The sequence below is a fragment of the Coregonus lavaretus genome (genome assembly GCF_964263955.1).
Source record: "Coregonus lavaretus genome assembly, chromosome: 4".
NCBI classification, from domain to species: Eukaryota; Metazoa; Chordata; class Actinopteri; order Salmoniformes; family Salmonidae; genus Coregonus; species Coregonus lavaretus.
This window is the reverse complement of record NC_139991.1, coordinates 3849832-3875942: the sequence shown is the minus strand read 5'-3', so window position 1 is coordinate 3875942 and position 26111 is coordinate 3849832. Positions and strand designations below refer to the sequence as shown.

General features: G+C 45.3%; 1 protein-coding gene across 1 annotated transcript in view; it reads left to right on the top strand.

Annotated features, from left to right (window-relative positions):
- Nucleotides 1–3406: 3406 nt before the first annotated feature.
- LOC311127297 (lysyl oxidase homolog 1-like) overlaps nucleotides 3407–26111 on the top strand; it is a 37599-nt gene continuing 14894 nt past the window's right edge. The window contains exon 1 of the mRNA XM_084159107.1: nucleotides 3407–4931. Coding sequence (XP_084015233.1) covers nucleotides 3836–4931 — 1096 coding nt within the window. The 5' untranslated portion in view covers nucleotides 3407–3835. The remainder of the gene's footprint in view (nucleotides 4932–26111) is intronic.

The following is a 26111-nucleotide window of genomic DNA, read 5'->3' as shown; positions in this document are numbered from 1 at the left end:
TCTCTCAGTGGGGCGCCTGCTCCCTCAGGGTTTCCCCAGCACACAGCCACACAGTCCCTTTAGCTCAATGTCTTCTTTCACTGTTCTTCACAAAGTGCACACTGTTTCTACGAGACATGAGAAGCACACAGCACAGTCACAGGAAAACAATCCATCTCTCCACTGCCACAGCTCAAACCAAATCTCAACGGAATGTATTAAAGATGGGATTTTAGGACACTCAGAGTCAGTCTCGTGGGTTTGCTATTGAAACCAACATGTTTTCTTCTGCAAAGAGAATCTCCTGGGATTATTCTATAATAAACTAAAAAAACTCTAAGCTTAATTTAAGCCTAAAAACTGTAATGATATGAAATATGACTGTGGTAATAAAGGGATAAAAGACAACCCAGTGTCCTCAGGGGAAATACTTGTCTTTAAAAACAAAAGCTATGGAGGTAGCATGATTAGGAAATGGCACGGAGTCATCGATAGTCTGCCACTACAGGAATCTTGCAATGTTCTTCCAGAAGGAATTTCATCATTTTATGTCAGCTTGATGGAGGTGAAATCCCGACTAAGGCAGTCCCATGAAGGGTGTTGTGTGGTGATGGGGAGAGCCATGGTAGATGGAGAGATGGACACCTTATGGATGGATCTATCCTCAAATAACCTGTGTAGCTCTGTAGATTGGATGGATAACAGTGGTCTTGGAATGCACTCCCCCCAGGTGGTAGGAAAATGCTGGATCGTGGAACAATCAGGACAGTGAACTCCCATGCTATATAAACTTGATGGAGTGAGTGGAGAGTAGGAATGTGATGAGTAGAGTGGACTTACTGTATCACTCAGAATGAGATACATGTCAGCCATATGACTACATAGTTTAACTACATTGCTTTATATAGAATACTGGGAATCGTAGACAATAACTCTGCCCATTGAGACCTCTGCCTAATCATTATATCCATAGTGGTGGTCCACTAACTCTGAACATGCAAACATTACCAATCATTAAGTACATTGAACAAAACCTCAACTTGGCTATACTTGATGTTAACTATAATAGTGAGACGAGTGATGTTTAAATGACCAGGGCAGTATAGCATTCTACACAGTAGAAGAAAGCAGCGGAAAATCGGCAGAAATCATCAGTACTACAGTTTTTAACCGCGAGCATAAAACCAGACATATTCTGCCACTGAACTTGGCCATAAATGAGCACTTGTCTCAACAGCAGCACAGCAGTGCCCCCGCTGTTACCTAACATGGTAAATCGAGGGTAATTGCCTGCAACCTGTAATAATTTTCCCTTGGTGAATGAAAGGTAGTTTACATTTTAACAGCCTGTGATAGCTGCACAGGAAAATAATGATCTGCTCATACCAGGCTATTAGAGATCAACCGTGCTGCAGTCAGGATGTGGGAAGAACAACAGAACGTCTGCGCTCCCTGTTCTGTTCTGTTCAGCAGGTAATCCACTTTGCAAGAAGAGAAAGCATGTGAGAAATGCTAGTGGTTCCAACCAAATCTCCTAATTGTTTTCTCCCTCTGGACTGCTTGCTATCTTGCAATGGACGTTTTCTAGTCTTGACCTGTTGGATGATTCTAATTCATCAATGACAGAACTAGCTAAACCAAGGCCATACCAATAATATCTGCTTGACGTGTGTAAGATGCAGTAAAGCGTTTCAATACTCAAATGATTTTCCCTCTCATCTCTCTCGAGTTTGTGCTGGCTGCTCCATACAGCCTTGAACCTCGAAGGCTGTGTAGAGCTGTAGCCAAGTGGCACCTGGGAATGATTTTGTCTCTGCTCTGCTGTATACAGCATCACAGTATAATATACATATTGATGCTCTTTACAGGAACCTTGTGGCCCACTCCCTGGAGGAGCTCCTCCTATGTTTCCTCATCCCCAAATCATCACCACAAAGCTGCTCTTTGCTAGCCTGGTCCCATATCTGTTTGTGCTGTCTTACCAACTCCTATGGTCATTAGTGTTGACCATAGGAGTTGGAAAGACAGCACAAACGTATCTGGAACCAGGCTAGCTCTTTGCAAGACATTGGCCTGACTTTCAGAAAATATGAAAAACATGAATTATAAAAGCTGTACACATAAATCAGCTTGTTTTACTGAGTCATGTTTCAAAAGGAGCCGAGTGCAGTTGGCAGATCCCAGCTGATTAATTTAAACCTCTGATCCTGTTTGTGGTGGTGGAATGTTGTCCTTTCATTGGTCTGTGGCACATTCTGGCGGCTCCTGACAAAGGCCCATGCCAACTCAAACACCTTGGAAACCGCTGGCCTTGATAACAGGAAAAATATGATATTTTCTCTCTCTCCCTCTCTTTCTGTCTCTCTCTCTCTCTCTCCCTCTCTCTCTTTCTCGCTCTCTCTGTCTCTGTCTCTCCACTCTGTCAAGGCAAACAGGAACCAGATCTGCTGTTTATCCCCATGTTTGGAATGTGTTTACTTTTCTTTGAGAACAGTTGTGTACTAGTGTGATTACAGCGTTACTACACAGGTATAAGAGCAACTTCATCTAAAATGTTACCCTACAATATCATTTAAAATGGGGTACTATTAGGTCAGTGCACACAGTTTGATCTGGGAGCTCTGCATGGGTGTATTGTGCATTGTACTGGCCACAGGGGAGATGCTGGGTGGGTTGGGGTGGGGAGAGTAAGAAAGACTGTTGCTTAATTGACCTCAACTTCATTGCATAATAGGTATTGGGGTGGGGGACACTTCACATTTCCAAACATGAGTACAACCACACAGTCGGAGGATTGTTCTGATTAAAAAACATCAAGACTTTCTCTATAACCAGAAGGAAAATCCCCTGATATCAGGAAATAAGTATACAGAAGGCAATCAAAGTGACAGTTTTCTATGGCCGTTCTCTTTTAAGTAATGAATCAAAGACTATCTGATCCCTCTGTGTTTGTCTGAAAGCTGTCCATCACACTCTCTCCTCTTCATCAGTTCTCCAGTTTAAAGGAACCTGTTGCTCCTTGTAACTGTACTGATCTGAGTGGGCAAAACTCTGTTACCGATTACTTTCAAAAGTAATTTTTGTTACAAGTTATTTCCCATCTGTACGTAGTTATGAGTTTAAAGGGTTTTTGAAAAGAGCAAAAAATTAATAAAAATGCTAGACACCTGTGTGGGTGAATCCAGGCCATGTTCCACACATCTCTGCTTGTTCAGGATGATAAAAGAATTTGGGCAATGGAAAGTGAGCCGCAATATAAATCTGAGTGCCTTTGCAGATGGTGATGTTGACTCTGGAAGCCTTACAGAGCGAGGCCTGGCTCCAGCAGTCAGTCCAGGAAACCGCTCTAGCACTAGGGCCATGTGGGACCTCTCCTTAAAAAAAAAAAGGTTGAGAGTGCTTTTTTTCACAGCCCATTGTAAGCATCAGAGAAGCAAATAGAAGGCTGCAGTCGAGGCGCACAGGCAGGCACTCCTCTCCAGAAGGCTGAGTGAGAGAAATGCTCAGTCAACTGACAGTCACAGCCCAGCTAGACAGCCAGGAAGACAGGGCCTTCTCTCACAGCACTAACAGACCAGCAGCGGGGCCTCTGAAGCCAACTCCCCCCCTTCAGGATATGACTGCTCCTGGACACAGACTGGTCCTCAGCCTCTCTAGCCAGCTGTAAGGAGCAGCGAATGGACAGAACCACTGGCATATCCTCCTGCTATCCTCTCCACACTCCCACCACGAGCTGCTCCATACCCCCAGAAGAGGATTCATGCTGTGTTGACATAGGCTATAGGTGGTTGGTCGTGTTTGAGCTGCTGTTGGTTGGTTTCTCTGTGTGGTGGTGAGTTGAGGTGTGTTTAGTGCCATGATGATGCTGCCTCTTGTTGTGACGAGCTTGGTGTGTTTACTACTGGGCTCCGGATGGGCCCAGGCCCAGGCTCAGGCCCAGGCTGTGGGGCAGGATGGCGCTGCCACCCCCTGGAGACAAACAATCCAGTGGGAGAACAACGGCCGGAGGTTCAGCCTCCTCAACAGTGGAGCTGAGTACGTCCCCGCAGGAGCACAGGACCAGGAGAGAAGTCACAGAGTGGTGGTGGCTGACTCTCGCCCCCGAACCCCCCGCAGACCACAGGGAGGTAACGTACGCAGGCAGGCCCCCTCCAGGGGAGGCTCGGAGACCGTGAGAGGACAGGCCAGACATCCATTTGGCTTCGGACAGGTGCCCGACAACTGGCGCCAGGGCTCAGTGGGGACAGGCTCCACCAACACCCGCTTCAGGCCATCCACTGGGTCCTCTTCATCGTCCTCATCATCCTTCTCATCTTCCTACAACGTCCCTGTCCAACCCTACCCACAATACCCCTTCCCTCAGCAGCCCTACCCTCTGCCCTATGATCCCAGTGTGGTGGAGGGAGCAGGTCGGGGCTACGCAGAGCCACCCTTCCAGAGGTCCACAGGTGGAGGCTATGGTGCTGGTGGTGGAGGATATGTTGGTGTCGGTGGAGGATACACTGGAGTCGGGTATGGAACTGGTGCTGGTCTGGCACCTGTGGTTCCACGCTCCCCGCAGGACTATGGTGAGGATGGCTACCGTTACTACCAGTCCTATGGCTACGGGCCCAACCCTGTCGTGCCTGCCGTGCCTGCTGTGCCAGCACGGGCTGCCCAGCCACCCTTCTCAGATGGCCTGGACCGCAGATACACACACAGCCTCTACAATGGAGGAGAGGATCCTGCTGCTGCCGCTGCCGACCCAGTGCCCGCTGCCCCGGACAGGACAGTGGCTGGCGCTCAGCCTCCAGTACGAAGCCCCCAGTACGAGCAGTTCCCCCCGTTCGGTAGGGCCCAGGTGCAGCAACAGCCTCCCTTCCTCCAACCTGTGGTGCCAGGAAGAAACCCCAACACAGCCGTGGAGAACCCCAGCGTCAACGTCGGGAGTGTCTACCGGCCGGAACAGAGAGGTATGTGCAATGAACATGCACAAAGTCATTTAGTTCATATTATGTCTTATAACAAAGCCAGCTCTTTGTCCACTGTCCTACCAAATGTTTTAAATCATCAGAATGTATTTCGTTTTGAGAGTATGAAAGTATGAAAGTTTATCTGTATGTGGTCCTAAAGAAACTAGAGAGATTTGTCATCTTCTATTTAGTCAACTTTCTAGTCTGTTTGATGTGAGCAGTACAAGACAGTCATGCAAACCACAAAGGAACCACCAGATCCCAATGGTAGTAAACATGTGAAGTGGATGATGCACTTGTGGGGTCACATCCAAGCTTTCCCTCAGTTGAAGGAGAGGAAACAAGAAGGGAATGTAGCTCCTCTCCTCTGCTATTTCCTGACAGCAGTGGACAGTGTGAGCCCAGGGGGAGCAAAACCCTCACCACCCTCACCACCTGGCTACCCAGCTATGTGCCTCTACAGCTGGAGAAGTACAACACTGTTTTCTAGAGGTTTTTCATTTCACCTCTCTCAAGCCCAAAACACAGTACATGGAAATCCCTATACAGTGGGGAAAAAAAGTTTTTAGTCAGCCACCAATTATGCAAGTTCTCCCACTTAAAAAGATGAGAGAGGCCTGTAATTTTCATCATAGGTACACGTCAACTAAAAAAAATCCTGAAAATCACATTGTAGGATTTTTTATGAATTTATTTGCAAATTATGGTGGAAAATAAGTATTTGGTCACCTACAAACAAGCAAGATTTCTGGCTCTCACAGACCTGTAACTTCTTCTTTAAGAGGCTCCTCTGTCCTCCACTCGTTACCTGTATTAATGGCACCTGTTTGAACTTGTTATCAGTATAAAAGACACCTGTCCACAACCTCAAACAGTCACACTCCAAACTCCACTATGGCCAAGACCAAAGAGCTGTCAAAGGACACCAGAAACAAAATTGTAGACCTGCACCAGGCTGGGAAGACTGAATCTGCAATAGGTAAGCAGCTTGGTTTGAAGAAATCAACTGTGGGAGCAATTATTAGGAAATGGAAGACATACAAGACCACTGATAATCTCCCTCGATCTGGGGCTCCACGCAAGATCTCACCCCGTGGGGTCAAAATGATCACAAGAACGGTGAGCAAAAATCCCAGAACCACACGGGGGGACCTAGTGAATGACCTGCAGAGAGCTGGGACCAAAGTAACAAAGCCTACCATCAGTAACACACTACGCCGCCAGGGACTCAAATCCTGCAGTGCCAGACGTGTCCCCCTGCTTAAGCCAGTACATGTCCAGGCCCGTCTGAAGTTTGCTAGAGTGCATTTGGATGATCCAGAAGAGGATTGGGAGAATGTCATATGGACAGATGAAACAAAAATAGAACTTTTTGGTAAAAACTCAACTCGTCGTGTTTGGAAGACAAAGAATGCTGAGTTGTATCCAAAGAACACCATACCTACTGTGAAGCATCATGCTTTGGGGCTGTTTTTCTGCAAAGGGACCAGGACGACTGATCCGTGTAAAGGAAAGAATGAATGGGGCCATGTATCGTGAGATTTTGAGTGAAAACCTCCTTCCATCAGCAAGGGCATTGAAGATGAAACGTGGCTGGGTCTTTCAGCATGACAATGATCCCAAACACACCGCCCGGGCAACGAAGGAGTGGCTTCGTAAGAAGCATTTCAAGGTCCTGGAGTGGCATAGCCAGTCTCCAGATCTCAACCCCATAGAATATCTTTGGAGGGAGTTGAAAGTCTGTGTTGCCCAGCGACAGCCCCAAAACATCACTGCTCTAGAGGAGATCTGCATGGAGGAATGGGCCAAAATACCAGCAACAGTGTGTGAAAACCTTGTGAATACTTACAGAAAACGTTTGACCTGTGTCATTGCCAACAAAGGGTATATAACAAAGTATTGAGAAACTTTTGTTATTGACCAAATACTTATTTTCCACCATAATTTGCAAATAAATTCATTAAAAGTCCTACAATGTGATTTTCTTGAATTTTTTTCTCATTTTGTCTGTCATAGTTGACTTGTACCTATGATGAAAATTACAGGCCTCTCTCATCTTTTTAAGTGGGAGAACTTGCACAATTGTGGCTGACTAAATACTTTTTTCCCCCACTGTAAATAACCAGAATAGCATTGTTATTTACTGGCTCAAGTTTTTCCAATTTCAATTTACCAAACAAAAGCAAACTGTACTGTAGGACGGTTAATCTTTTCCCACTCACTCAGAGGGGATATTGAAACCAGGTGTTGAGAAAGGCCTGCCAATGTGGTGAGCGCACACACAGGGCTCACTGTGTCATAGCGTGGGGAGTAATAGTCTGCTGAATATGGATTGGCTCTTGGGGAGGCCTGAGAGAGAGAGAGAGAGAGAGAGAGAGAGAGAGAGAGAGAGAGAGAGAGAGAGAGAGAGAGAGAGAGAGAGAGAGAGAGAGAGAGAGAGAGAGAGAGAGAGAGAGAGAGAGAGAGAGAGAGAGAGAGAGAGAGAGAGAGAGAGAGAGAGAGAGAGAGAGAGAGAGAGAGAGAGAGAGAGAGAGAGAGAGAGAGAGAGAGAGAGAGAGAGAGAGAGAGAGAGAGAGAGAGAGAGAGAGAGAGAGAGAGAGACCCTGTAACACATGGGGTCCATTGCCTCAAGAAATCAAAAAATATTTAGTATGAGCTGGGGTGAAGGGAGGGAGGGAGGATCAATGAGCTGCTCTTATACATACAGCGGCCCAGCCAAAAGGCCCAGGACTCGTTTCGTAATTCAAAACACACAATTTCTTGAAAACCCAGGGTAATTGATAGACTCTGTTCTGAGAGCCAATCGCAGGGCTGGGGGTAGTGAGTGAGGGTAGGGGGTGGACACCGATATTATTATTGGAGCCCAAGTTAGCAATGTGGAACACATTTATTTAGAGTAACTGAAGCCGTGTGGCGAAAAGTGACGCAATCACCAACACGTGTGTGTGGAAGTTTTCTCTGTTCCAGCTGCTAGGAGCCTCCATGGCCTGAGGGGGTGGGACATCAGATGGAATCCTCTCCTTTGGTTGGGAGCATGGAATATTGACTTACACATATCTCTATTTACATTTTAGTCATTTAGCAGACGCTCTTATCCAGAGCGACTTACAGTTAGTGAGTGCATACATTATTATTTTTTTATTCATACTGGCCCCCCGTGGGAATCGAACCCACAACCCTGGCGTTGCAAACGCCATGCTCTACCAACTGAGCTATAGCCCTGCCGGCCATTTCCTCCCCTACCCTGGACCAATTGTGCGCTGCCGCATGGGTCTCCCAGTCACGGCCGGCTACGACAGAGCCTGGATTCAAACCAGGATCTCAAGTGGCACAGCTAGCACTGCGATGCAGTGCCTTAGACCACTGCGCCACTCGGGAGGCCATCCTATTCCTCTGCCTGGCCTGGCTGTGCATGTTATTATTAAATATATATATATTTTTTTTTTTTGTATTTTACCAACTTTATCTCCCCAATTTCAATCTTGTCTAATCACTGCAACTCCCCAACGGGCTCAGGAGGCGAAGGTCGTGTTAGGAGTCCCCCGAAACATAACCCGCCAAACCGCGCTTCTTAACACCCGTCTGGTTAACCCAGAAGCCAGCCGCACCAACGTGTCGGAGGAAACACTGGTCAACTGACAACCAAGGTCAGCCTGCTGGTGCCCAGCACGCCACAAGGAGTCGCTAGAGCACGATGAGCCAAGTAAAGCCCCCCCCCGGCCAAACGCTGGGCCAATTGTGTGCCGCCCTATGGGACTCCCAATCACGGCCGGTTGTGATACAGCCTGTGATCGAATCCAGGTCTGTAGTGACACCTCTAGCACTGCGATACAGTGCCTTACACCGCTGCGAAAACTCTGGAGGCCCCGCAACAGGCTCTTTAATGTGCCATGTGCTTCAGTTCCTTAACTCAGTCTCACTCATTAAGACACTGGAATGTGGAAGCATTCTTCTCTGTCCTAGACGCAGCCAACCTGTGCAGATGCCTCAGCTTTCTCACACTCCATTTAATCAATGTGATAGAAGTTCTTCCAATGGGAAGACAGTCAATAGAAGCAAAGGCAGGCTGCAAGGGATTCCAATTTAATTGACCGGTTCGCTTTGTTGTGTTGTGGAAAATAACCACTATACTTTATTACAAATAAGGTCTTACAGAGTTTTTGTTGCATCAAGAAATGACTTTATTAAAGTTTTCAACAAAGTCGATACCAGTCTGCAGAGTGGCACCCCCCTTACGGTCTCCCTCCATCTTATATAGTCGTCTTCAGTTTTCCCGCTCTTTTATTGCTCCGCCCACTTCCTTTGTCTCTGAGAGCGGCTAAACTCAACTTTCATTAAGTTCAGAGTACTACAATCAATCAATCCTTATCTTGCAAAACACTCATGTTTAGTTTAAACTCTGTTCAACCCTGGCTCTTTTCACTGTGTTTGAAGACAAAAACAAACGGCCCAAGCCAGTTTCAGTCTTTGATATGATAAGACAACCATGGATCTAAGTAAGAGCAAGCAATCTGACCCTAGGGCAGATTCCCTCTCTACTCACCCACACAGTGAAATTAAATGACCCAATACAATTCCTGGCCCAGTAACAAAGAATTCTAACTTTATGCTCTTGATTAACCCAGTTATACCTCATAGTCCATTAAACTCTACAGTTCATTACTAATAATTCACCACATATCCCTCCTCATGGGATTACTAATCCCATAACCTTACAAAGTATATTATGTTTATGCTATCAATCACCATCCTTGCATTCAAAGTTATACTCATAATGAACAATATTAATATTTCTACCTAAACCAATTCCAATATGTGTTAGTATCCTAACACATTAAAACTAACGTAGCGTTGGTTTAGCCATACTACCTAGGACATGTTTAAGAATAATATCAATATCTTTAACTCACATAACTTAATTCAGATCAATCAGTCAGCTTACAATTCATAATCATACTCAAATTAATCACCCAAAACAAATTTAGAATGACAATTTTTAGTTAGTCACCTTGGTTCCATCATTCAAAGTTAAAACTCTCACCTTGGCACATATTGACACTGGCATACTGTATAGTTATATTATTACAATTCTAACATGACCTTCCTCATAACGAGAATTACAACAGATCAGTTTCCCAATGCATTCCTAGTCTAAATTACTATACATTTAGCAGTGTATACTACCTCCTCAATTCAACATACTACCTCAACTAACACTCCCTTCCTCTACCGGCACTTCTGGCGTCCTCCTTATGTTCTTCAGATAGCTTCATAGTTCATCATGGATTGCCCATGGCAATGTCCCAATTCCAATGTCACACCTAAGCCGCCCCACCTCCACCATCATTCTGTTTTGTCCATTTTGCCAACCAGTATACCGAAACTATGAAGAATGTTGTATTTGCATAGATCTCTCTTCCTGCTCACTCCACATGGACTCCTGTCACATTCTTGAGAGAAAAGGCACAAAAGAGAAGGCAATTGATTGCTTTGATTTGATGCTGGATTCAGGTCTCCTGGCAGAGGTGGTGTCGGACAGAAACGTCTTCAACGCCTTTGTTGCTCCTCTTCAGCCGGGTAGAGGGTTTTTGGTTTTTATTGAGGTTTACACCGTTCTGGACCGAATTATCTCTGCTATGCATTACGACACCATCCGTAGTAACCTCAGGAAAGGACAGATCATAACAGTTTAGTTGAGTTCATTTCTAATCCAAAACATCCCTATAAGTATTGACTGTATGACAAATTATTATGTTTCACCACTCATTTTTAATACCAATTTCTAATTCTTGATCCTGCTGCCTGATAGATTTTTATTTGAGGGGTCCCTGTATTCCAAATGCTATCTGTTTAAACGCCACCTAGTTTCACATTCTCCCTTGAATTCTCCCAAATGATATAACCCAATTGTTTTATTGTAACATTCCTATACTTCCTCATAGTCTATTTGATATTACTCTGGTGTTTCCCATTTCCTTGTTCCTATTCTAACAATTGCTTACACTTCTCTCCTCATCCTGGTTGATCATAAAACTGTTTATAGTTAGAATTTCCTAAATATTACAAAAGTTGTGATTGAATCCTAGCACACAGTCCTGGTAACTGTGAAGATTTTGAACTACTGTTAATTCTTTAAATTGGAGATGTGGTGCATATTAGACTATTTTCTTTATTTAATTGTAATGTAATATATTGTACTCATCTATACCAATCATTGTTTAACGGCTCCTTCCATTCCCTTTCTTCTGTATTTGGTATGGCTCTAACATGTACAGGGTTTAGTGCACTTTCCCAAGGAATAACTACTCCAACAACACTTCCCCCTGGAACTCTAACACTAAGTATTACATCAAATTGTTTATCTATGTCTTGAACTGTTATTCTTATGTCTATGATCCATCTGTCTTTTATTATCTTAAGGTCACCGTTATCCCATGTGATTTCCCCATACTCCTTGTGCTAATTCCTCCCACACCAATAACCATTTAACCCTTGTATTTTAATAGTGATCCCTTTCTGTATTTTAATTATGGTTCCTGCCTGTGCAGTAATATACATTCTAATCCTGTCTATATCCCTTCTATGTCTTGTTCTTCTGCTCTTTACTATTATCAGTACCCCATTCCCCTTATTCTCAGGGAACTAGTCAAGTGCAATGAAATCAATGATGGGGATATCTGGTGCGTCTTGAATGTCTTGAATGTCTGGAATATCTCGAAGATCTAGAAGGTCTTGAAAGTCTTGAAAGTCTCGAAGGTCTCGAAGGTCTCAATGGTCTGCCCCTGCGCCGAGGGAATCAGCAAGAACACGTAGCTCATCAGTAATTGCCATCCTCCCCCCACTGATTCCATCCTCAGCTCTCTCATCTCTCAGTCATCAGTTCCCTCACTCTGGTACAATGGTTTAGATGATACCAGGTCACGCTCCCCTCTATCCGTACCGCCATTGGTGTAACCTGGACGACGATGTATGGTCACTTTAGCTGTTAACCTTCTTCCGTCACTAGGGTCTCCGGATCAGCCAGAGTCCCTCTCAATCTATCGACATCGGTCTGCGAAGAGTGTCCTTCTATCAGCCTACCCATAGGGAAGCTCAGAGTTACTGCTGCAAGGACACACAAGCACAGACACACACAAAAGACAACAATGCTACCCAATGGCGGGGCCATCTTCCTCTCCTGGGGTTGGAACACTCCTATAGTGTGAAACATGGATCTAAGTATCTGTCTCCGTCACTTTTACCATCATTGAGGTAGCCAACAACACCTGGTACAGGCCCCTCCACATAGGGTCTTTCCAACTCTTTCTTCCGTAGTCTTTTACCATCACATAGTCTCCAGGGCGCAGAAAATACTCAGATTATCCTACTCCGTTGGGCAGAGTTCCCTTCACCCATGGGAAACATTTTTTAAGAACATTGTTAGGTTAGGTAAGACACAGTATGCTACTTATGTCCTCTCATCCGTCAGGAGAAGCCTTGAGATTATGAAGCGCACCATCTTCCAGCTCGTTGTAGTCCACTCATTTCATAGACAGACTGCCTCTACACCCTGCCTCCTATCACAAAAACAAAAAAGATTTAACCTAACCCATAACACATTATTACTACTGCTCATATCCTTAATACAATTTGCATATCTTACCACAAAAACATTAAAAACATTAAAAATATTAAAAACCATTAAAGCCCCTGTAAACCCAAAAATCTTTAAAACACCTGTAAAACCCCTGTAAGCCCAAAAAAACAAAATCGTTAACAACTTCCCCCCTTTGGACACATGCATCACATCGTGATTCATGTGTTCAAAAAACAAAACAACAACAATATTGCTTGTTAAACCAAAAAGAATAACTGAACTTAAAATGACAACCCTTGATGATATCTTAACCCAATTTCATTCCATAACATTATTCAAGGATATCTCTCCTCCAAAACTAACTCTCTCACTTCATCCTTGTCCTGCTTGGGATGATATATAGGATTAATGCCAAATTATATACTTCCTCACAATTCCTTATTATAACCAACCCCCAATTCAGCATGCCTCCAAGATTTACAGTGCAGGTGATCAGGCCACACTATAAAGCCAGGACAGATTGCAGAGGTCATTGAAATCATTCAATGAATTGTTCCATCAATAGTATACCACTCATTAACAACCTTCAAAACATTTAAAAATAAATCACACGTATTTACTTATCCCTCAGTAAATAAAAGCCCAAATTACATGTGTTTGCCCCTTTAAGATATTTAACTTCCATCCCGTGAAAAAACCTAAAATACAAATAAAAATCCTATACAGCTAACATTTCATACTAAGTTGTTTGTTTGTGGTTATTTGAACACCATACAGTAAAACAATAAACAAACAAAAAAATGGCCAGGCCTTACTTATAGTCTCAGAAAATATTTCAAAGAAAAGAGAAAATCCCTCCCCCCTTTTTCCTGGAAGAAAAAGTACACATTTAGTTAGTTTCCATGTTGATACCTCTTAATCAGTCCAAACAATTTAAATTCGAAATTCTCACTCTATTCCCACATCTCCTGATCCCTCCTTTCAGACTATCCCCAAGAACATCACTTGTGACTGCTCCCTTCTCCGGTGAATTCCACAATCCAGTGCACATAAAACGAAATTACCCCTAGGCTTTTCCCTAGCCGCACTGCTACCACTCAATCACCCCCAACATGCTTTGTGATGTCGAAAACTCAAATATGCAAAATGCTCTTGCCTCGTTGGTTGTACTTTCCCACATGCCCTGTGGCCCCCCTCCTATAAAATAGTTTACTAATGTGATGATGGTTTCGCCCATAAGCGTCATTGTCATTCGACACCCATAACACTTTACTACAATCCATAACACTCAGATTCAACCCCTCTAGTGATTGTTTAAATGCAGCATGATACACCATTTGACTATTTGTAACCCTCATTCGCGCTGTCACCCATACATACTGTCAATTTACATTTCACCTTTCAGAATTCATTATCTTTGACCCTCGGAAGGATTCTTTAACCCCACTGAATGTAATAATTTTCCCTCTCACAAATACAGTCAATTCCTCAGTGTAAGGAATCAGTGATACTTGATCCCAAGTATACATTAAAATGTTGTTTGAGACGTGGTCTCCTACATCTCCCTCATCATTCATACTGTAGGGGATTTCCATCAATCCGTGAAGAAAGACTCCCAATCAAGACACATAAGACATTTTAATGTTTCATTAAGTGGAATATACACCTATAACATAACAAACCCATAACCACTTTCCAGTATTCTAATCATTTCAACTTGCTGCCTTGATTTTAGTAAAAATATAAATTGTTGTGTAATCAATCCAGAACCTACAAAAAGTTAGTCCTGTCCCCTAGTCCAAAATAACAGTTTATACCTAAATGTGATTGTTCTCCTCTCCTTGGTGTGGAAACCTGCTGCTTCCTTTTTCCTCTTCTTCTATCTCTACATTCCCTGTTATTGAGACTAAACCTGTGACCTGATCGTGCTAATTTGAGCTCCCCAAAGCGGTATCCGTAGGATTTAACTCATCAACAATCAATTGCATGCATGCTTATTCCTCATTCCAACAAAAACTCTGCTTCTTCTGCTAAATCTGGTCCTTACATTTCTGGAGAGAACCCTTCCGTACCCCACCCTCAGATTCAGCTTGATCGAAACACACAGCTCAAGTAAGAACGCCGCTTACCTTTGTTTAAACAGTGGCCACTGAATCTGTGTGTGTCGCTCAAACTTTCTCAGACGGTAAAGCAATCAAAGATCTCTATAACCAGTCCTGCCGGGATCGCCAATTATGTTGTGGAAAATAACCACTATACTTTATTACAAATAAGATCTTACAGAGTTTTTGTTGCATCAAGAAATGACTTTATTAAAGTTTTCAACAAAGCCGATACCAGTCTGCAGAGTGGCACCCCCCTTACGGTCTCCCTCCATCTTATATAGTCCTCTTAAGTTTTCCCGCTCTTTTATTGCTCCGCCCACTCCCTTTGTCTCTGAGAGCGGCTTAACTCAACTTTCATTAAGTTCAGAGTACTACAATCAATCAATCCTTATCTTGCAAAAACACTCATGTTTAGTTTAAACTCTGTTCAACCCTGGCTCTTTTCACTGTGTTTGAAGACAAAAACAAACGGCCCAAGCCAGTTTCAGTCTTTGATATGATAAGACAACCATGGATCTAAGTAAGAGCAAGCAATCTGACCCTGGGCAGATTCCCTCTCTACTCACCCACACAGTAAAATTAAATGACCCAATACAATTCCTGGCCCAGTAACAAAGAATTCTAACTTTATGCTCTTGATTAACCCAGTTCTACCTCATAGTCCATTAAACTCTACAGTTCATTACTAATAATTCACCACAGTTGCCACTCAAATGAATACAGGACTCAAATCAAAGACAGATTAGATACAGAAGTATTGAGGGTCACATTTTATTTGGATAGTCTGGCTAGTCCATCTATCTGTTGATAAACAACTGCTTGCTCAGGTTACGTTTAGGGTTAGGTTTAGAATAAGGGTTAGGGCTAGGGTAAAGTTTAGGGTTAGGATAAGGGTTAAGTTTAGGATTAGCGCTAGGGTTAGTAGATAATTAGTTGAAATGTTACTGATAGTCTGTAGATAGTATGTAGAGCATCTACTGATTGACTATCCAAATAACTCCACTGGGCACAGACATCAGTTCAATGTCTAGTTTTGATTTATATTTGGTTGAGTTGTCAACTAACTTGAAACAACAAGTTTTTGCCCAGTGGGAAATTTTACTGTATTGAGTTGTCAATAGAGATAAGTAGTAATTTGTCTTGTTTATTGCCAAATGGCCTTAATGGGAACAACATAAAATGAGGAGGTGGAAAGAGTCTAAGAGGTGTGTTGCAATAGGCTAGGACTTGTCTTGTTCACATAGTGATGTGACTGCAACCTTTATTTCTATTTCAGATTTACCCCAATATTTGTATTGCACTCTATTCTCTCACCACTCTTAAGCTCTCACATACTCTCACATGCACCCACTATAATGAAAGAGCTGTTCTCAAAAAGAAATGCCATGCCATTGACTTAGTAAAAGGGATGTGTTTGCATGTTGTGTATTGTACACTGTCAGGGAAATACATTGCTAAAGAACTGGCAAAATCCAACATCTTTTCTCTAGTGCCCCATTTAGAATATGATATGTACAGCCTTGTCAAATGCTTTCGATGGCTGATCAGCTTTTGGTTCAGACACACTTTATCCCTCTGAAAAAGACCCACTTTCCAGTTTCCGGAGATTAGGGGGCCAGAGAACAAAGGCTTTGCTGAAAGAAGAGGGAGAAGAGTCCACTGCTGGATGGAAAACCTCTGCGTTTCACACAGGCCTTACAGTGTTTACATGGTCTGCCCCAGGAAGCTTCACGTGGCCTGTAAGTCTGCTTCAGACAGAGATGACAAATATGATGTGTACACAGTGCTGGGAAAGACAGAACCCTCACTTGAACCTGTGTCTAAACTGGGGAAGGCTCACCTGGACGTTAAACAGGCAGAGGAGATAGGAAGCTTTCTCTGTAGAATTCCTATAAACAAACTGTATCCAAGGCCTGTTATAAACAACAGTGAAGCAACAGCGATGATAGAGTGGGAATAGAAAAGCACAACACTAAATATCATATCAACATATGCCTTCAGTTGTTTTACTGTTTTGTCAATTTTACTGTTATCAAAATGAAGCAGATGGTATTTTTTTGTAATGGTACCAGAGGTCAAAACTTGGGTTTGACTTTATGTTGCTCCAACTGGTTCACATTTAAGTGAATGTCTGGCCTTTGAGGTTGAGGTAAATGGGGAGGGAAGGGGGGTGGTGATAAGGTATCCCAGTGACCCTTTCTGGCATGCCCTTTACTGGAAATGGGACAGACATTAGCTCTGACAACTCAGGCCTGCTTTTATATTTGTTCTTCTGTTTCTCTGACCGAGTCGGTCACTGGCCCAGTTTAGGAACAGCAGGGTGTGAGATCATTGTTGTTTTACCTTGGCGTGCTGCTCTCTCTCTCTCTCTCTCTCTCGCTTTCCCTCCATCTCTCTAATTTTCTTGCATAAAGGTGAAAGCTCTTTCCATTTTTGATTACTAGTATAAACTTTGGATACTGTAGCAGAAGAGAATTGTAAGTCTAGTATTCTGGTGAAGTTGTTTTTCTAATGCTTAGCATTATCCTCTCCAGATATGAATAGTCTAAATGTATTTTTTATGCCAAAGGTTAACATGCAATGACAGGTTCATATTAGGATTAGTGTCATGAAACATCACATCATATTAGGAGGCCCCAGCATCTTAGCATAATTATCTCCCTGTGTGTACCAACCATGTTTTCACTTTCACATTCAGGTCGAGGGAAGAATTTTTAAAAGAATGAATGACTCATTCATGTATACTCCATTTTATGTTTCTTGGCATGATTTGCTTTTTTCTGTACACTAAGATCAGAATCTAACCATCATAATAGTTCCCTTATGAGTGACCTATAGGGAGGGACTACTAATCCTGCTGAGATTATCATCTGGAATGTACTGGAATTAGAGATTCTTGACTGCTGACCACAGGACCCTTATTTCCCACTTATCTGAATGTGTCACCATATGTAACTTGTGGTCATAACGCTACACTGAATCTTTGGTCCCGCTTGAAATGACATTCAGCTTCTAAAGGCTTCATAAAGCCTTCATAACTTCATAAGCACTACATAAATGTGTTACAAAGTCTCTATAATTGTATGTCATGCTTTATAAAGAGTGTCATAACTGTGTGACATAATCACCAATGTCAACTGTGACATAACCCACTGTGTCGAATATGATATAATCATGCTTTATAAAGGGTGACATGTGCTGAAGGATGGCATACGCTCTAAAGTGATGTCATGTTACTCACATTACACCTAATCTCATTCCCAGACACTTCCGCCCAAATGCGCAGGTGGACCAACGCAAACTAGGCCTTCATTAGTTAGGGTTAGGTTTAAAATCAAACGACATTACACCAAGAAACACGTACCTTGATGAACGCCCCCAACCTAAAGAAATTGAAAGTGTCTTTCTGACGCTGTACTTACTATAAAGTCAGACCCATTTGGTCATTCATAACACATACATAAAGGCTTAATGATGTAAACACTAAGGCTGTTACAGCTACACCAGTGGTCACGAGTCAAATCAAATCAAATCAAATTGTATTTGTCATATGCGCCGAATGCAACAGGTGTAGACCTTACAGTGAAATGCTTACTTACAAGGCCTTAACCAACAATGCAGTTTTAAGAAATATATATTTTTTATTTTTTATTAAAGCGCAGCAGTAAAATAACAATAGTAAAATAACAATAGTGAGGCTATATACAGGGGGTACCGGCACAGAGTCAATGTGCGGGGGCACCGGTTAGTCGAGGTCATTGAGGTAATATGTACATGTAGGTAGAGTTATTAAAGTGACTATGTATAGATAATAAACAGATAGTAGCAGCAGCATAAAAGGGGGGGTTTGATGGCCTCTATTAAAAAGAGGAGGATCCCATCAGCTTTCTATAGGCTAACCCTACTATATTTACTTCTCAACTTTCCTAATATTAAGCACATTGCTTCTCTTTACAACAGGAATATAGCCTACCTGGCTGGACGCGAAAATAACAAGATAACTAATGTAAAATATACTGTGTCTGTAAAATGTATATACAGTTTAAGTCGGAAGTTTACATATACCTAGGTTGGAGTCATTAAAAGTTGTTTTTGAACCACTCCACATATTTCTTTACTATAGTATAGTAATTTTTCCAACAATTGTTTACAGACAGATTATTTCACTTATAATTCACTGTATCACAATTCCAGTGGGTCAGAAGTTTACATACACTAAGTTGACTGTACCTTTCAACAGCTTGGAAAATTCAAGAAAAGCTTCTGATAGGCTAATTGACATCATTTGAGTCAGTTGGAGGTGTACCTGTGGATGTATTTCAAGGCCTACCGTCAAACTCAGTGCCTCTTTGCTTGACGTCATGGGAAAATCAAAAGAAATCAGCCAAGACCTCAGAAGAATTTTTTCTTCTGAGGTCAATTTCCAAACACCTGAAGGTACCACGTTCATCTGTACAAACAATAGTACGCAAGTATAAACACCATGGGACCACGCAACCGTCATACCGCTCAGGAAGGAGACACGTTCTGTCTCCTAGAGATGAACGTACTTTGGTGCGAAAAGTGCAAATCAATCCCAGAACAACAGCAAAGGACCTTGTGAAGATGCTGGAAGAAACAGGTACAAAAGTATCTATATCCACAGTAAAACGAGTCCTATATCGACATAACCTGAAAGGCCCCTCAGCAAGGAAGAAGCCACTGCTCCAAAACCGCCATGAAAAAGCCAGACTACGGTTTGCAACTGCACATGGGGACAAAGATCGTACTTTTTGGAGAAATGTCCTCTGGTCTGATGAAACAAAAATAGAACTGTTTGCCCATAATGACCATCATTATGTTTGGAAGAAAAAGGGGGCTGCTTGCAAGCCAAAGAACACCATCCCAACCGTGAAGCACGGGGGTGGCAGCATCATGCTGGTTGGTGCTGCAGGAGGGCCTGGTGCACTAAACAAAATAGATGGCATCATGAAGAAGGACAATTATGTGGATATATTGAAGCAACATCTCAAGACATCAGTCAGGATGTTAAAGCTTGGTCACAAATGGGTCTTCCAAATGGACAATGACCCCAAGCATACCTCCAAAGTTGTTAAGGACAACAAAGTCAAGGTATTGGAGAGGCCATCACAAAGCCCTGACCTCCATCCTTAGAAAATGTGTGGGCAGAACTGAAAAAGTGTGTGCGAACAAGGATGCCTACAAACCTGACTCAGGTACACCAGCTCTGTCAGGAGGAATGGGCCAAAATTCACCCAACTTATTGTGGGAAGCTTCTGGAAGGCTACCCGAAACGTTAAACAATTTAAACAATTTAAAGGCAATGCTACCAAATACTAATTGAATGTATGTAAACTTCTGACCCATTGGGAATGTGATGAAATAAATAAAAGTTGAAATAAATCGTTCTCTCTACAATTATTCTGACATTTCATCTTCTTAAAATGAAGTGGTGATCCTAACTGACCTAAAACAGGGAATTTTTACTAGGATTAAATGTCAGGAATTGTGAAAAACTGAGTTTAACTGTATTTGGCTAAGGTGTATGTAAACTTCCTACTTCAACTGTAGTGTCACGATCGTCATAATAAGCGGACCAAGGCGCAGCGTGATAGGCGTACATCTTTTGATGAGTACTTGACCAACAACAACAAAACAACAAAACGATACGTGAAGTCCTAAGGTCAACAAAACACAAACCTCTCCGGAACAAGATCCCACAAAACAAAAGTGCCAACAGGCTGCCTAAGTATGGTTCCCAATCAGAGACTACGAGAATCAGCTGCCTCTGATTGGGAACCACCCTGGCCAACATAGAAAACACGAACTAGAACACAACATAGAAAATAACTAAACATAGGAACTAACACCCTGGCTCAACATTAAAGAGTCCCCAGAGCCAGGGCGTGACAGTACCCCCCCCCCCCAAAGGCGCGGACTGCGATCGCGCCAACCAAACACCACAGGGGAGGGGCCGGGTGGGCATTCCGCCTCGGAGGCGGATCCGGCTCCGGGCGTGACCACCACTCTCTCGCTACCCCCCCGTAGCGCCCCTGGTCTGGTCCCGCTGGCCGGAGCTGGACTGGACACCGGTGGAGCGGATTGCTCAGGCTCCGGGTGTGCCGGACTGACGACGCGCACCACTGGCTTGGTGCGGGGAGCAGGAACAGGCCGGACCGGGCTGGCGACGCGCACCACTGGCTTGGTGCGGGGAGCAGGAACGGGCCGGGCCGGGCTGGCGACGCGTACCACAGGCTTGGTGCGATGGGCAGGAACAGGCCGGGCCGGGCTGGCGACACGCACCACAGGCTTGGTGCGAGGGGCAGGAACAGGCCGGGCCGGGCTGGCGACGCGCACCACTGGCTTGGTGCGAGGGGCAGGAACAGGCCGGGCCGGGCTGGCGACGCGCACCACAGGCTTGGTGCGAGGGACAGGAACAGGCCGGACCGTACTGGGAACACACACCACTGGCCTTGTGCGGGGATCAGGAACGGGCCGGACCGGACTGGTAACACACCCCAGTACCTCTCGCCGTGCCTCTACACTCTCCTTCCCCCTCATGACCAATGGCCCCCATAACCTGGTGGCCTCCTCTCCTAGTCCACAAACTCGCCCTGTAGCTGCCTCCAGCAGCCCCGTCATCCATGCCGTGTGCCCCCCAAAAAAAATTACTTGGGGTTGCCTCTCGCCTGTCCGACGACGGCACAGTTGGCGCCGAACCTCCTCTCTCGCCAGGGCCTTAACTTTTGCCCATGGCCCTCTGCCCGCGAACATGTCCTCCCACGACCACCATTCGCCCACCTGGGACATCGCCAACTTCTCCAGTTCCTTACCCGGCGTTTGCTCCTGAACACGCTGCTTGGTCCTTCTTTGGTGGGATCTTCTGTCACGAACGTCATGAAAAGCGGACCAAGGCGCAGCGTGATAGGCGTACATCTTTTAATGAGTACTTGACCAACAACAACAAAACAACAAAACGATACGTGAAGTCCTAAGGTCAACAAAACACAAACCTCTCCGGAACAAGATCCCACAAAACAAAAGTGCCAACAGGCTGCCTAAGTATGGTTCCCAATCAGAGACTACGAGAATCAGCTGCCTCTGATTGGGAACCACCCTGGCCAACATAGAAAACACGAACTAGAACACAACATAGAAAATAACTAAACATAGGAACTAACACCCTGGCTCAACATTAAAGAGTCCCCAGAGCCAGGGCGTGACATGTAGGTTCAGAACCTTTGTGAAACAGCACAGTTGAAAAATATATGGCATATAGAAATCAAAACTTCATAGATAGATGGGAGGGGTTGAGGGTAGCTGAAGGATGGGATTAAAAACAACAAAATATAACTATTGTGAAATATACTTTGTCCGTAAGTGCATTCGGAAAGTATTCAGACACCTTTACTTTTTCCACATTTTGTTACATTACAGCCTTATTCTAAAATGGATTACATTTTTTAAAATCCTCAGCAATCTACACACAATACCCCATAATGACAAAATGAAAACAGGTTTTTAGATTTTTTTGCTAATTTATAAAAAATACAAAATAAAAATACCTTATTTACATAAGTATTCAGACCCTTTGGCATGAGACTCGAAATTGAGCTCAGATGCATCCTGCTTGAGATGTTTCTACAACTTAATTGGAGTCCACCTGATGTAAATTCAATTGATTGCACATGATTTGGAAAAGCAGGTCCCACAGTTGACCGTGCATGTCAGAGCAAAAACCAAGCCATGAGGTCGAAGGAATTGTCCGTAGAACTCAGAGACAGGATTGTGTCGAGGCACAGATCTGGGGAAGGGTACCAAAAATGTTTTACAGCATTAAAGGTCCCCAAGAACAGAGTGGCCTCCATCATTCTTAAATGGGAGAAGTTTTGAACTACCAAGACTCTTCCTACAGCTGGCCGCCCGGCAAACTGAGCAATCAGGGGAGAATGGCCTTGTCAGGGAGGTGATCAAGAACCCGATGGTCACTCTGACAGAGCTCCAGAATTCCTCTGAGGAGATGGGAGAACCTTCCAGAAGGACAACCATCTCTGCAGCACTCCACCAATCAGGCCTTTATGGTAGAGTGGCCAGACGGTGTCACACCCTGGCTCGGGGACTCTATATGTTGAGCCAGGGTGTGTGCATTCTATGTGTTCGTTTTCTATGTTGGGTATTCTAAGTTGTTCTGTTTCTATGTTTGCCTGTATGACTCCCAATCAGAGGCAACGAGTGTCAGCTGTCGGCTGGTTGTCTCTGATTGGGAGCCATATTTAATCTGTATGTTTTCCTTTGGGTGTTGTGGGTTTTTGTTCCGTGTCGGTATGTTTAACCGTTGGACTTCACGAGTCGTGTTTTTGTTTGTATTTAGTAACTTTAATTAAATAAAGTCATGTTTGTATCACACGCTGCGCCTTGGTCCGATTCCTGTAACGACGATCGTGACAGAAAAACCCACCGTAAAAGGACCAAGCAGCGTGTCCAGGAGCAGGCAGACTGGACATGGGAGGAAGCGCCAGGAAAGGAGATAGAGAGGCTGGCGATGGCCCAGGTGGGCAAAGTGTGGTCCTGGGAGGACATGCTCGGGGGCAAGGGACCTTGGGGTAGGATCAAGGCCCTGGCGAGAGAGGAGCAGCGGCGTCAGCAGTGCCATCGTCGGACGGACGAGAGGCACCCCCAATAATTTTTTAGGGGGGGGGCACACGGCATGGGCGACTGGGCAGCAGGAGGCTGCCACAGGGCGTATTGGGCGATTTGGAGAGGAGGCCACCGGGTTTGGGGGGCCAGAAGGCAGGTTCGCGGAGCCTGGATGGAGAGCGGAACCAACTTCCCGTGCTCAGGCATGGCAGCATGGGACGGGGCAGGTTCCGCGGTATGCGGAGCGGCGTACTGTGCCACGAGTGGTCCGGCATAGTCCTGTACGTTCTGTGCGAGCACCCCGCACGTGTCGTGCGAAGGTGGGTATGCAGCCAGGACGGAGTGTGCCGGCTCAACGCTCGTGGTCTCCAATGCCTCTCCGCGGTCCCGGATTTCCTGCTCCAGTGTCACGTGCTGTTATGCCAGTACGGGTACACAGCCCTGTACGTCCTGTGCGGATGCCACACACAGTGCGTGTGAGGGTAGGCATTCAGCCAGGACGGGTGGTGGCCGCTCTTCACTCCAGGTCTCCTATCCGTCTCCACAGCCCAGCCCGGCCTGTCCCTGTTCCACGCACCAAGCCTACGGGGTGCGTCGTCAGCCCAGCCCGGCCTGTCCCTGCTCCACGCACCAAACCTACGGTGTGCGTCACCAGCCCAGCCCGGCCTGTTCCTGCTCCACGCACCAAGCCTACGGGGTGCGTCGCCAGCCCTGCCCGGCCTGTTCCTGCTCCTCGCACTAAGCCTACGGTGTGCGTCGCCAGCCCAGCCCGGCCTGTTCCTGCTCCACGCACCAAGCCTACAGGGTGCGTCGCCAGCCCAGCCCGGCCTGTTCCTGCTCCACGCACCAAGCCTACGGGGTGCGTCGTCAGCCCAGCCCGGCCTGTTCCTGCTCCACGCACCAAACCTACGGTGTGCGTCACCAGCCCGGCCCGGTCTGTTCCTGCCACTCGCACCAAGCCAGGGGTGCGAGTCGCCAGCCTGGTCCAGCCTGTTCCTGCCACTCGCACCAAGCCAGGGGTGCGAGTCATCAGCCTGGTTCAGCCCGTTCCTGCTACTCGCACCAAGCCCGGGGTGCGAGTCGTCAGCCTGGTCCAGCCCGTTCCTGCTACTCGCACCAAGCCAGGGGTGCGAGTCGTCAGCCTGGTTCAGCCCGTTCCTGCTACTCGCACCAAGTCCGGGGTGCGAGTCGTCAGCCTGGTCCAGCCCGTTCCTGCTACTCGCACCAAGCCAGGGGTACGAGTCGTCAGCCTGGTTCAGCCCGTTCCTGCTACTCGCACCAAGCCAGGGGTGCGAGTCGTCAGCCTGGTTCAGCCCGTTCCTGCTACTCGCACCAAGCCCGGGGTGCGAGTCGTCAGCCTGGTAAGACCGGTCAGCTGCTCCACAACGGAGCGTAAGCAATCCGCTCCGTCAATGTCCAGTCCAGATCCAGCCAGCGGGGTCAGACCGGACCAGGGGCGCTACGGGGGTATTATGGAGGGGTGGTGGTCAAGGCCGGAGCCGGAGCCGCCTCCGAGGAGGAATGCCCACCCAGCCCTCCCCTGTTTGGGGTGTTGTTTAGACGCGGTCGCAGTCCGCGCCTTTAGGGGGGGGTACTGTCACACCCTGGCTCGGGGACTCTATATGTTGAGCCAGGGTGTGTGCATTCTATGTGTTCGTTTTCTATGTTGGGTATTCTAAGTTGTTCTGTTTCTATGTTTGCCTGTATGACTCCCAATCAGAGGCAACGAGTGTCAGCTGTCGGCTGGTTGTCTCTGATTGGGAGCCATATTTAATCTGTATGTTTTCCTTTGGGTGTTGTGGGTTTTTGTTCCGTGTCGGTATGTTTAACCGTTGGACTTCACGAGTTGTGTTTTTGTTTGTATTTAGTAACTTTAATTAAATAAAGTCATGTTTGTATCACACGCTGCGCCTTGGTCCGCTTCCTGTAACGACGATCGTGACAGACGGAAGCCACACCTCATTAAAAGGCACATGTCAGCCTGCTTGATGTTTGCCAAAAGGCACCTAAAGACTCTCAGACCATGAGAAACAAGATTCTTAGGCCTGAATGCCAAGTTTCACATCTGGAGGAAAGCTGGCACAATCCCTTACGGTGAAGCATGGTGGTGGCAGCATCATGCTGTGGGAATGTTTTTCAGCGGCAGGGACTGGGAGACTAGTCAGGATCAAGGGAAAGATGAACCGAGCAAAATACAGAGCGATCCTTGATGAAAACCTGCTCCAGACCTCAGACTGGGTTGAAGGTTCACCTTCCAACAGGACAACAACCCTAAGCACACAGCCAAGACAACACAGGAGTGGCTTCGGAACAAGTCTCTGAATTTCCTTGAGTGGCCCAGCCAGAGCTCGGACTTGAACCTGATCGAACATCTCTGGAGAGACCTGAAAATAGCTGTGCAGCGTCACTCCCCATCCAACCTGACAGAGCTTGAGAGGATCTGCAGAGAAGAATGGGAGAAACTCCCCAAATACAGGCGTGCCAAGCTTGTAGAATAATATCCAAGAAGACTAGAGGCTGTAATCGCTGCTAAAGGTGCTTCAACAAAGTACTGAGTAAAGGGTCTGAATACTTATGGTAAATGTGATATTTCCGGGGGTTTTTTTTATACATTTGCAAACATTTCTATAAACCTGTTTTGGCTTTGCATTATGGGGTATTGTGTGTAAATTGATGAGGGAAAAAAACAATTTAATCAATTTTAGAATAAGGCTCTAACGTAACAAAATGTGGAAAAGGTCAAGGGGTCTGAATACTTTCCGAATGCACTGTATGTAGCATCATTGACCTAAACACCTACAACCATGACCTCTCTGGTGCTGAATCACTTTCCTGTTTTAGTGAAATAATATATAACATTTA